We start from the raw sequence: 13,196 nt of genomic DNA, 5'->3' as shown, positions 1-13,196 counted from the left end.
TATTATGAGTAGTATTTGTATTATTATTATATCATAACATAAATAATAAATTAATATAATATAATATATTTATATAAATATAATGTAATATTTCTGGAAATGTAGGGGTTTTATTATTTTTATTATTATTATTATTATTATTATAATTATTATTATTTAATAGAAATGTCTCTAGTATCATTAGTAAGCTACATGACATCATTCAGGACACAGGAAATGACCCCCATCCTTCCTCTGATGTGATTGGTTGCATCCTCAGTCTTTCAAGTGTTTCTCCAGCCAATCAGTGACGACCACCCTCAGCAGCTTGTTCCCGCCTCCTGTAGGCGCAATTTGCCCAGAAAACGGAGGAGCGTTTCTTTATATATTCCTGCGGGTTTCTGCAGCTTCATATCTCCGGCCCTGGGACTCCTCCACCACCATGCTGAAGCTGCTCTCTGAGGACATCTGAAGTGAAATGCATCCTCCTCCTGCAGCAGCTGAACCTGTTCCTGTTCTTCCATCCTGCAGCACACAAAGCCTGTGAGAGCAGGCCGTGTTTGTCCTTTCACCAGCACAGAGAAGAGCCAGCTGATGATGCTCAAACATGTCGGGCAATCTCTACAAAGGCAACGAAGTCAGCTGCTGCATCAAATACTTCATCTTCGGATTCAACATCCTGTTCTGGGTGAGGAGCTTTATTATGGGTTTATTATGACGTTATGCGCGTCTCTATTTCTAGTAGCGCACAGCTCGGTTATTATCATGTCCATCGGCCATAATAAGGGAGGAAGGCCCTGATCATCATCATCTCCATCTTATCATGATTATCATTCAAGTTCATTATTCAGAGTCAGATCAATGCATGCAGTGTTTTATTATTGTGTTTTTATTATGGTACAGTGATGTCTGTAAAGTAAACACTTCACTACACAGAGCTAATCGGCTTTTACTAGTGAACTAATGACAGCTCAGACTGCAGTGTCTCAGGCTGCAGGCTTATCATTCATATCACACATTATATACAGGAGCCTAATGCACAATCAAATGCGTTACTTTATGATGGAGTATTAGGGCCACGTTGAGGAGAAAAACAAATCTGAGATTTTGAGAATAAAGTTATAAATTTAGGAGAAAAAAGTCGTAATATTTCGAGAATAAAGTTGTAAATTTACAAGAAAAAAATCGTATTATTACGAGAATAAAGTTGTAAATTTACATTAAAAAAGTCGTAAAATTACAAGAATAAAGTCGTAAATTTAGGAGAAAAAGTCGTAATATTTCGAGAATAAAGTCGTAAATTTATAAGAAAAAAAGTCGTAAAATTAAGAGAGTAAAGTCGTAATTTTACGAGAAAAAAAAAATCATATTATTACGAGAATAAAGTCATTACTTTACAAGAAAAAAGTCGTAATATTACGAGAATAAAGTCATAACTTTACAAGAAAAAAGTCGTAATATTACGAGAATAAAGTCGTACATTTACAAGAAAAAAATCGTATTATTACGAGAATAAAGTGGTAAATTTACATTAAAAAAGTCGTAAAATTAGGAGAAAAAAGTCGTAATATTACAAGAAAAAAAGTAGTACATTTTCAAGAAAAAAAGTAGTAAAATTACAAGAATAAAGTTGTAATTGTATGAGAAAAAAATCGTATTATTACGAGAATTAAGTCATAACTTTACTAGAAAAAAGTCGTAATATTACGAGAATAGAGTCGGAAAATTTACAAGAAAAAAAGTAGTAAAATTACAAGAATGAAGTTGTAATTGTACGAGAAAAAAAATCATATTATTACGAGAATTAAGTCATAACTTTACGAGAAAAAAGTTGTAATATTACGAGAATAAAGTCGTAAATTTACAAGAAAAAAAGTCGTAAAAGTCTATAAACATCAGGAAAGAGTTAAAATATCCCAGAGCCCACTTTAATGTCATCAGATGGTTTGTTTTGCTCAACCAATAGTCCGAGTCATCAAACTTATTCAATGTACTATCATAGAAACCAAGAAAAGCAGTACATTTTCACTTTTTGAAAACCTGGAACATCACATTTTTGCCATTTCAGGCCTTATTTTAATGGTACAGTTGAAAACATTGATTACATTCAGCCACTAGATGTCACATTCTCCCTCCCCCCATTCCATTGCATTTACTTCACAACAAGTCGTTGCCAGTTGGTACCATCAGTCTCAGACAATTATCCGTTTTTTTCCACACTATCTGACGACCCAGAGATAGATACCACCTGATATAAGAAGCCCCATCTGTGACGTTACTGTGAGGGTAAACATACTATGAAACATGTACACTAGAGCTCTGGTGTCGTACTGAGAGAGAGAAATAAAAGACAATATGGGATTGACTGAGGGCAGAGCAGAACCAGCTGGGTCACGGCGGCCTCAGAGGAAATGTGTGTGAATAACAATGTGACAGACTGCCATCATGTCATTCTGCATCAACACATCTGTCCAGTGATTTTGACATGAGTGTGGTGTTTTTACAGCTGCTGGGCATGGCCTTAGTTGGAATCGGACTGTGGGCATGGAGTGAGAAGGTAAGTGGCGACACTTCAGTTATTATTGATGCTACTACAAAATACAGAGTTGATATTATATTTTTTATTCCTACATTTCCAAATATTTTCTGACATGCTGACAGATTTCTTTTATCGAAGGCCAATGTGATATTAATATCTTCTTGTTTTCATGCCACCGCTTCTGGCAATTTAAAGCTGCACCTTTTTAAAGATAAAGACAAACCCACGGAGCAAATGATAAACTCACTTTACACTAACAGTAAGGCCGGGCAATATATTGATATTATATCAATATCGTGATATAAGACTAGATATCGTCTTAGATTTTCTATATCGTTATATAATAATATGGCACAAGTGTTGTCTTTTCCTGGTTTTAAAGGCTGCATTACAGTAAAGTGATGTATTTTTCTGAACTTACCTGACTGTTCTAGCTGTTCTATTATTTGCATTACCCACTTAGTCATTATATCCACATTACTGATGAATATTTATCAAAAATCTCATAGTGTAAATATTTTATAAAAGCACCAATGGTCGACCCTACAATAAATTAGCAGTTCTGCTTCTGCTGGGCGAAAAAAAAAAATAATAATATATATACAGCTTTAAATTCCAGCCCAATGTTTGCAGAATTTAATCATTGGGAATGTGATTAAACAAACGCTTACATTAATTGTATATAAACAGCTCATTCTAAGGTAACAAAAACACAATGGTTCTTATTTTCAGGTGTTAATACACTAAAGAAAACATACTTATTAATATTAGATTCCATTTCTGCCAATGGATCCCCCTAAATGCTACACAGTTCTTTTAAAACTAGCTCATCTTTCAAACAGAGTTTACTGTATATCTACCAGTAAAATGCAGGGTGATAGAAATAAGAAATCTAATTAAAACATCTCACTGAATCAGTTCATATTCGCAGCTATCTAGAGTAGCATTCTAAAGATAAATAGGTCTAAAGATGTAATAAATCAAAGTGCACCATATCAAAGGATAAACCATCTATTGTAGTATTATTTGTGGCTGCAGCAGCATTATTTGAGATCATCCATCTTCTTGTATGTGACTGTTGGTCCTGAAGGAGACCCAGCTGCCTGGCTCAGACTCACACTGTCTCTCCTCCTCCAGGGGGTTCTGTCCAACATCTCGTCCATCACAGACCTGGGGGGGCTGGACCCAGTCTGGCTCTTCATGGTGGTCGGGGCGGTCATGTTCATTCTGGGCTTTGCAGGATGCATCGGAGCGCTACGGGAAAACACGTTTCTACTCAAGTTTGTATGTTCCAATGATGAGAAGACCTCCAAATATGCACACTGCTGTCATGAATGATGGGAAAACTGACAGTATCATTGTGTGTCTTCCTGCTGTAGTTCTCGGTGTTTCTGGGTATCATCTTTTTCTTGGAGCTGACGACAGGAGTGCTGGCGTTCGTCTTTAAGGACTGGATTAAAGACCAGCTCAACCTGTTCATCAACAACAACATCCGGGCGTACCGGGACGACATCGATCTGCAGAACCTCATCGACTTCACTCAGGAATACGTACGTTTAAAAAACAAAACAGCATGTTCATTATGTCCTGTGATGGGTCTGAAACTGCCCTGTATCTTTTCTGTCTCTGATCCTCTAACTGTTCTCTCCTCTCCGTGTGCTTCACCTTCTCCTTTCAGTGGGATTGCTGCGGTGCGTTCGGAGCAGACGACTGGAACCTGAACATCTATTTTAACTGTACTGACGCCAATCCCAGTCGGGAAAAGTGTGGCGTTCCCTTTTCCTGCTGCACCAAGGACCCAGCGGTACGACTTCCCTCACTCTGCACGACGCTCACATTTCAACAATCCTCCATATGCACACATGTAGCAGGGCCAGAGCACTGTAAAAGCTGAGGTTGCACATGATGCCTGGCTAATTCTAAATACTTTCCTTTTTGCATTTTTAACCTTGTTCAAATCTTTTTAAATAAACATCAGCACATTAGTGTTATGTCATAGTGAGCATGCTGACATCAGAAATACTGCCACACACATCATAACGCTGCTTTTAAACAGGTTAGACTCTATAAAGTTTATTCTTCTCTTGTGTCTCTAGGAGGATGTAATAAACACTCAGTGTGGATACGACATTCGGGCTAAACCGGTAAGTAACATTTATCTACTGGACTCACTCACTCATCATGTCATTTCTTCATTTTGATGCTCCCACAACTGCCCTTCTGTTTTTATTCATTTAATAAATGTAATATTTCATCTCTTCTAATTGACATAACTGACGTGATATTACAAACAGGTAGTTTGAAGGCAGGTCAAAGGTGGATTAAAGCTGATGTGTGTTGTGTTCATCAGGACGCGGAGCAGAAGGACTACATCAATGTTAAAGGCTGCGTGCCGCAGTTTGAGAAATGGCTACAGGACAACCTAACGTTAGTGGCCGGGATCTTTATCGGAGTTGCTCTACTGCAGGTCAGTTCATTCACGCGTTCGACCGTCAGAATGTTCCAGAAAAAAATATTTCCTTTTTTGTAAATGTTGCTATTTTATGCTGTTTTTTTTTCTTTCATCCACAGATTTTTGGGATTTGTTTGGCCCAAAACTTAGTGAGCGACATCGAAGCAGTGCGGGCGAGCTGGTGAGAAAATGACCTTTACTTCTAATATCCTTCAGTTCAGGATCTCATGTGTCCGCCTCATACAGACAGACACACTTTCCCTTGATTGGCACCCATCTCTTTCTACTGTTTCCATTTCACAACATGAGGCTTTACAGCTCTCTAGTCATAGTAGAAATGCTCTCAGGCCCATGTTATGTACATAGAGTATGGCCAGATTTTAGATTTTTGAAGTTCCAAATGCACAGTTTGTTTTTATACATAAAAACAGAAAGTATATGCTTGATTTGCTATTTTCAAGATTTGCTTATTTAATTTGGATTACAATAGTCGGTCACAATTAGCAATGCTCCGGATAATGTGAAGTATTTTGGCACCTCCCCTTAGAAGACATCCCGCATGTCATTTCATAACAACATAATAACAACATTTAACAGTTAAATAGCTAAAGAACATATTATTCTTATTAAGAGCTGAGCTTTATACCATCACAATGTCAACACTCACCTCATTCTTCCTCCTCCATGCTTCGTCAGGGTGCCCCCCCCTCTCTCCATTCGCCGACTCCCACCTCACCCGAGCAAGAAAGCAGCGGCTTACTACTCATGAGACACGCACACGCACACACGTGCTGTATGTGTGTGTTTGTAGCCGGTGGGTGTGACGGATCATTTGGTCATTGTTTTTGTCTTGAGCTCTGCTGTGATTGTGTCTGGCTGATCTGTGTTGTTTGCTGTTGTGTCGTATTGTGTTGTGTTGTGTTTCCCTTTAACGGGCCAAAATGTGTAAACCCAGAGCTGCTGGCTGTTCATTCTAACAGTACAGTGTGCTTTAATAACCTCAAAAATAAAAATACATACCCCTGCTTTAAAGCCCGTAGGCCAGAGACAAATCAGAAAAAAATCTGTTCCAGTGTGAGAGCATGTTGATGACCTTCCTACATGTTCCCACTGAGCTGTAGAGTCGGGCTGGTTTGGAGTCATGTGACTTAGACGACAATCCTTTCTTTCTTCCACTGTGACTGTGTCCAACTCAACTGCTTCAATATGTCTTCTCTCTCTCCAGCTTTTAGTCTAGACCGCTGATCCTTTACAGAAAGCACTCTCAACCTAACTCCTTAACTTTTTCTGCCTTCTGTTGTGCCCTCAGCTTTTATTTTGAAATTTGTGAACCACACACGCTTTGTTAACAAGCAGATGATTTAAAGGCTTTCTAATGAATTCAGCTTTCTATCTCCTCTTTCTTCCAGTTTCTTTACCTGATGCTGAAGCAGCATTTTACTTCTAACAGGTAACCTTTTTTTTAATGAAATTGAAATTAAATCCGGTGTTTTAAATCACATCAAAATGTAAAATAATGTTAATTAGATTTTTGTCTCATGTTGTGTCGCCAGCTGCGGGTCTTTGAAGGCGCCTCCTTGAACACATCGTCAGAGGACCTCACCGATCGCCGGCACCATTTTGTTCACTGAACCAGCACCTTTTTTTCGAGGCACTAATACGTGAAATGCTCTGTATATAACACTTTGTGAGTTTGTTGGGGGAGGGAGGTTTAAACATGCACTACATGCAGGATCGTCACAATGCTCAGTTTTGATAGCTACGCGTAGAGAAGACGTAGGAGTTTTGATACATCTTTTTGATATTAGATCGGTATTTTTCACTGTGGACTTAACGCTCCATTGCTAAACCCATCATGTAGGACTGGAATAGTTGTGTACAAGAAAACTGAGGATCTGCTTCTGTTAAAGTTGAGTGCTTGCTTTATGTACCTTTCCACCACTGGTCTAGGACTGAGGCTCTGTAATGTTCCGAAACTATAAACAGGATGTCCTTTTTTTTAATGCTTCAGCTACATGCATTCCATTTCAACCAATCACAACAAGCGTTTCTGCTCACTGAATAATCTGCTTTAGCTAAACAGAATTCTTGTCGTCGCACGAACAGTGAATTTGGATTCCTGTTTATGTGTGCGTGCTGTCATGGTGTCAGAGATGAGCCAAACATTCTCCACATAGACAGCTTTAAAGAGGAAATGACTACAAATTACTCCGGTTATTTACTGTAGCGTAATGACTTACTACTCAACTAGTCTATAAACAGATATACCTGCATATGAATGCAGAATCTGTGAGAAGATTTTGGCATCGGAAGCGTTCTGGTTTCCGTTTGTAGTCCAAGTAGTATCGACCAATCCCATTTGAGCATGTTGAATGCAGGTAAATAGTCTCTGTGGAGAGCAAAAGAGGCGGAACGCATCGGTCGAAATGCATTCTTGGAACCCACCGGCTATCGTCTGAAGATGATTTAGCTTTTTATTGGTTTAAAATTAGCACGTACACGTCGTCTCTCAACTCCAACTCCAGTCTCGGACTGTGAGGAAGTCTTGGCCCAGATATCCGTTATCTGGATATCCGCTGGCTACACTGGAATTCCAGAAATATAGATCCCCAGAGGCTTATCGTCATCAAACCGATAGCCGATGGGTTCAGAGATCGCTACTCAACTTATGGAGTTTAGTGATGAGTATACTGCTTTTCACATTTAGGTCCGGGTATCAAACAATACTTTTTTTTGGTATTGACTGAAATCAAGTACCGAAACCTGGCACTGCATGTCAGATACTTTAATTAACTTCTTTTCAATTTTAGAGGATTTTATTTGGGTAAAGTTCTTGTATAGCAGCTTGTGTTTAGACAACATTTAAAATAATAATAATAATAATAATAATAACTTTGGCTTCTTTTATTGATGGATATTTTTTTTCAAGTCGATCTCAAGACAATACAGTTAAAAAATACAATGCTGTCTGTAGGGTTGAAACAATTATTGGATGCTATAATCACTCCGTCTCTCAATACTGACCCATGAAATGATCCGTAGCTCCGTGTAAAAATGCTATCCAGAGGTGGAAACTGAAGCTTTAACAGTCAGAGTTAGCCCGAATCATCTAGGTAGCTGTCTAGGCAGAGGTGTTCGGTCCCAGCAACTAAAAAAACATCCCAACTTTGCAAGATACACATGCGATTTGGTTAACAGAATACTTAGGAGGACCAATAACTTAACGTCCACGTTGTGTGTGGGTATTAAGATTGGCTTGAAGAATCAGATCTAACCCCTTTAATGAAAAATTTGTCAAAAACATATTTGTATTTCTCAAACTAATTAATCAAAAAAGGTTAAGTTTTGGCATCTGTACCGAAAATCCAACACTAGCCCAGTCCCATCACACTGTATCCCCTTTTTAAAACATTTATTCAGACGTTAAACAGTCTGGATAATTCTGAAACTGAACCTACGTAGCTGTAACCTCACTGTCATTTCACGGTCATATTTTGGTTGTAACCGTCGCCAAGGAGATTATGTTTTACTTTACAGTTTAGTGGATAGAACATGAACCAAGGATCAAGTCATTTTTCCATTTTTCAGATAGCGAGATGGGCGTTTTGGAACATTTTCAATATCGTCTTATACATTTTCTGCCCTTACTTGAATGAAAACAAACCATCCAGCGATTGTCTTTCACTACGCACATCTGATCAGTGTATACAAGTTTGAGTGAACAAAATCTTTAAATCCATTCTGGTATTGAAACAAATGGAAAGTGTTAAAGATGTGGATTTATTTCTCCGTGTTTCTTTTGATGGTTTAAAAGCGATTATTTGCTCAGAGCATGCATCACTTGTTTTTGTTTTGCGAAGTATTTACAGTATTTTTTCAGTAAAGTATGTTCGGATTGATATTGTGGAACTCGTACACTGTTACAAGTGTTAAGCTACGTTAAAAAAAGGGATCGATAGTGTTTTTTGATACTAAATATTTATTGTACATTTTGATTTGGCTTCATGACTTCCCTTGGTGTATTGGACGGCAACGCATTCGTTACTACTGAAGCCGATTGGTCGCTCTACAGATTAGAGCTGTGTGAGGTTGTAAATGCTCGAATGTGGTGTGCTAGAGTCTGTCACTCATCACTACCTGTACCACTTCTACTGATTGTTTCACAGTATGTCCCACAAACACTGTAATGTAACTACCTCCTCTAATTTCCTGTCTCATGTCCTGTTGAAATTGGACTGATTTTAATATCAAGTAAAATTAATTAAGGTGACAAAAAAATGTTTGTTTTTTTTACATTCTTGAGTGATGTATTTTTTTGTGCAGATTTTTGGCACCAATAGCTCACTGATTTATTTATGCATTGCACTTCCCACACATCATCTGTCACAGTGTTCCTGGACATCTTCAGTGTCTGTCGCTGCTGATAGAAACTAGTCTCAATTCTGTTTATTCCAAACTACTGGATTGACTGATGAGTAAGGCTGTCACTGTATATTTGAAATATATATATATATAAATATATATAAATATGAATATTTATATATATTTATATGTATATATTTATATAAAGTTATATATATATAAATAAATATATATGTATAAATATATATATATGAATATTTATATATATATATATGAATATTTATATATATATATATATATATATTTTTTTTTATATATATATATATTTATATAAATATTTTTATATAAATATATATAAATATTTTAACGCTGTGATTGCACTATTGTCTACAAAAAGATGCCAGTTGACACCAACTTGCTCTAGGCGGTACGAACTGAGGTAAAGTAGAGGTGCAGCGGTTGCATCTAAAGTCAATGGAAAGATGCAAGTAGACAAAAATTCACCCGAGGTGGCATGATGATATGTTAGATGAAAATGTTTCAACTTAGAGCGAAAAGAATGCTGCGTATCCCCGGGCTTTATGTCTCTGCTTCATAAACGTACAGAGACGAGGGGAAAAAAGAGAGACTGCAGGGGAAAAACAGGAAGCAGTTTGTGCTGAGCTCAGATCAGTCAGAGACTGACACTCCCACAGATGTGGTCTGTTACTATCACATGATAAGTAGAATACATTTGATGGAATCATGTGTTATGTTACGCATTGTTAACTACTGCAACTCCCTACTGGCACGCCTCCCTGCATGCACATTCAAACCTCTGCAGATGATCCAGAACGCAGCAGCGCGACTGGTCTTCAACCAACCCAAAACAGCACACGTCACTCTGCTGTTCATTTCCCTCCACTGGCTCCAAGTTGCCGCTCGCATCAAATTCAAAAACCCTGTTGCTCGCTTACAAAACAGCAACAAAACACAACTCCATTCGACCCGCAGAGTCCCTTTACACCTTTAAGAAAAAGCTAGAAGACCCAGCTCTTTCATGAACACCTCCGCACCTAATGACATTGATGCTGTTGATGATGATATTGATGGTGTTGATATTGTTAATGACAAAAAACAGTCATTCTATTATTAGTTCATTTCATATTTGTTCTGAGTCACCACTGTAGGAATAAAGACACATCAGCCGTCACCAGCTATCATCTTTTTTTAATTATCTGCTGAGTTACAATCCTCCAAATGTACAACTCATGACATTTACAACAAACACTTAAGTTTATAGTATTTTTACGCAGTTACTATGGATACATCTCCACAGGCATGTGTCTTTAAGAAGAGCACAAATCTGATAAATAACCATTCATACCTTTTAAAAAAAAAAAAAGAAAGCATGGGGCCCAGACCAGGAAACACACCGTGGCATGTTAACAGTGTCGGTACAGTGTCGGACATGCTGACTGAAATCCCTTTCACTAGAAGAACCAGCTGTCATACGCTGTCATACATAGAGAGACCTGTGGTGGTGGTGTGTCTGCATTCAGTTAACCTGTTCTCACAAGAGCCCAGACTTTGCTCCAACACACACATACAGTACTAACTGTACACACACGGGGGGAATGGTGGCTGCTTTAATTCATACTGAACAATTACACTCCCTGGTTGTCTTACAGCACACAGTAGTGCCCCAATTTCATGATTGGTTTTGGGGCACTATCATGTGTTTGAACTGTATCATACAGAGTGAATGTTGAACCTAGGCTGTAGTTCTCCAGCCTACTTTGGGAATTCTTAGTCTCATGCCTACTTTGACTTGAACTTGTCTTGTTCGTGGCCGCTCTTCATATCATTCTCCATCATCCATCATGCCCATCCAAAAATATTTAAAAATCTTCTTCTATAGATCTTTTATTGAGTTTATCCACGGTGCTACAAACAAGACTTTTAATCTGTAGAAATCTGGGAATGCAAAGCGTCAAACTGTTTAGGCAAACTGCCGTGCACTGGTTGGATACGCAACCTATACGATGGGGAAATTACCAGGTGGGTGCAAAATAACAAAACATGAGCAAAAACAGTCAATACAAACCATGTCAAATCAAAGATTTTGCGGAAAAGACATCCTGTGGCGTCTTTGATTTTACAGGTTTGCACTGACTTTTAATGGAAGAGACTTTGTTAAACTAAATTGCATTTTTGGCTGGACCGCAGAGAGCCAGCCTTACAAACCGTCACTGACCGAGTGATGAAGTTACATGATTGGTCGGCCGAGTGTTGAGTTTCCTCATTGGCTGTTGCTTTTTCAAAATGAAAAGGGCGGGAAGAGTCCTTTGTACAAATGAGCCCGTCCAGCGCGACGCGTCCGGCTCACGAAACTTGGACCAACACGCCAATCTAGTTCTAAAATGAAACCAGATTAGCGTAGCCTGTTTGTCGCCTAAAATGTTTTCAGAAGTAGATTTTGGTGGATTGTTTAGATGGAATAGCCCCCGTGTTGTTTCCTGTTTGAAACAGCGAGTAGAAAACCAGGGACCACTCAGGTGCATTCCACAATAGGATACGTCACCGCTTGAACGTCCAGTTGAGTGGAGCAGCGCGTCCCCTAGTGTACTCGCCAGACCTAGTGGACATGTACCGCTGGATTTAACATTACAGACATGACCACTGACTATTTGTGTAACAATTTAGCCACAAATTCACAGACTGACCGTACACGATCCAGACATATACTCGGCTTGGACCGAGTCTTGTTTTGTTACTTTACACCCACCTGACATTGCTTTTCTCACCTTATGGGTCGCCAAGAAGATTGGTGAGATTTGTATTTAAAACATCTTCTAAAATGTCCAACTTTGGACCGTGATACGTAGTGTGACGGAGCCGGATCAGGGCAAATTGTACATCTCTGTTGATGGTTAAACGTGTTAAGCGTTGCAGTATATTTCACACTATCAATTCCCTATTTTGGTCTCGACTTCACCTTGTGCTGCTGAACTGGACTAACACGGGTAGACTTGACTACAGCTCTGTCCTCCACTATGTTTGCTTCGCCTGGTTCTTACATGATCCTCTTTCGGCGATGGGGGTGGAGACGTGAGGAGCCTCTAACTTCACTGTACAACTGTTGGAGCAGAGGGGAATGCGTTTTGTGGAATTAAAAATCTGATAAAATCTCTAGATCCAAGTTCAGAAAAAAGGAGTGTACGAGACTGGAGGTGTCAGCGGAGGAGGGCAGGCTGTACTGCCGACTAGCGGTGGAGAGGTAAAATGAACACTGTCACACCTTCAACAGGACTAAAACATGCACAGTTTCTAGTCAATTTATACTCGAGCTACATGGGACACGACTGGGCACATCATGGATGGCTGCTTTTCTTAAAAATGAAAAGAAAAAATCACAACAGGAAGTATTTTTTTGTTCTTTTGTGCACATTTTTCACTGGTGGGTTACCGGCGGATGGCATCACAGCTATGGTCGTAAAAGAGTGTCGTCTCTTATCTATTGCGTTAGGCTGTTTATGGCGCCTCAGCTCCTGTGGAGCTACTTGTAGCAGAAGATGCATGCACAAGTAGAGGTGGGGAACCAGGGTTAGACTGATGGAGATAGACCAGGAAGTCAAAAGGTGTCCACTAGACTAATCACTCCATTGATCGTCTAAGGGCTGTCTGATTGTAAAGCCTGAAATGAAAGCTGCCTCACCCTGCCTTAAGGACCTGCTAACCCACCTACAGTTAATAAATCTCATTATTATGGCTTTCAAAGGAGTGTTGGTGTCCCACGGAAGTCTAAAACAGTTTCAGAGGCTGTTTCACCCGAACAAACATTCAATTCTGGGCAAATTCTCTTAATTCAAAATACAAATGAAA

At 39.0% G+C, this 13,196-nt stretch overlaps 1 protein-coding gene across 4 annotated transcripts; it reads left to right on the top strand.

The window, feature by feature from the left end:
• Window positions 1–294: 294 nt before the first annotated feature.
• tspan5a (tetraspanin 5a) lies at window positions 295–9,248 on the top strand. 4 transcript variants are annotated; one of them, XR_005205115.1, is made up of 11 exons: window positions 295–667; window positions 2,486–2,536; window positions 3,656–3,802; window positions 3,898–4,068; window positions 4,197–4,322; window positions 4,615–4,662; window positions 4,869–4,985; window positions 5,090–5,151; window positions 5,667–5,784; window positions 6,380–6,420; window positions 6,524–9,248. XR_005205115.1 is itself a non-coding variant. In XM_037757816.1 (10 exons), the coding sequence occupies exons 1-9, from the start codon at window positions 587–589 to the stop codon at window positions 6,390–6,392; spliced, it is 816 nt and encodes a 271-aa protein (XP_037613744.1). In that variant the 5' UTR covers window positions 295–586; the 3' UTR covers window positions 6,393–6,420; window positions 6,524–9,248. The 4 variants fall into 4 exon arrangements, 3 of the variants coding, with proteins under 3 accessions (XP_037613744.1, XP_037613742.1, XP_037613743.1); XM_037757816.1 differs by lacking the exon at window positions 5,667–5,784; XM_037757814.1 differs by lacking the exon at window positions 6,380–6,420.
• The last annotated feature ends 3,948 nt before the right edge of the window (window positions 9,249–13,196 follow it).

This window comes from Sebastes umbrosus, chromosome 22 (genome assembly GCF_015220745.1).
Source record: "Sebastes umbrosus isolate fSebUmb1 chromosome 22, fSebUmb1.pri, whole genome shotgun sequence".
In the NCBI taxonomy this organism is placed as follows: Eukaryota; Metazoa; Chordata; class Actinopteri; order Perciformes; family Sebastidae; genus Sebastes; species Sebastes umbrosus.
The sequence above is the reverse complement of the archived record's forward strand: the minus strand, read 5'-3'. Positions and strand labels throughout refer to the sequence as shown.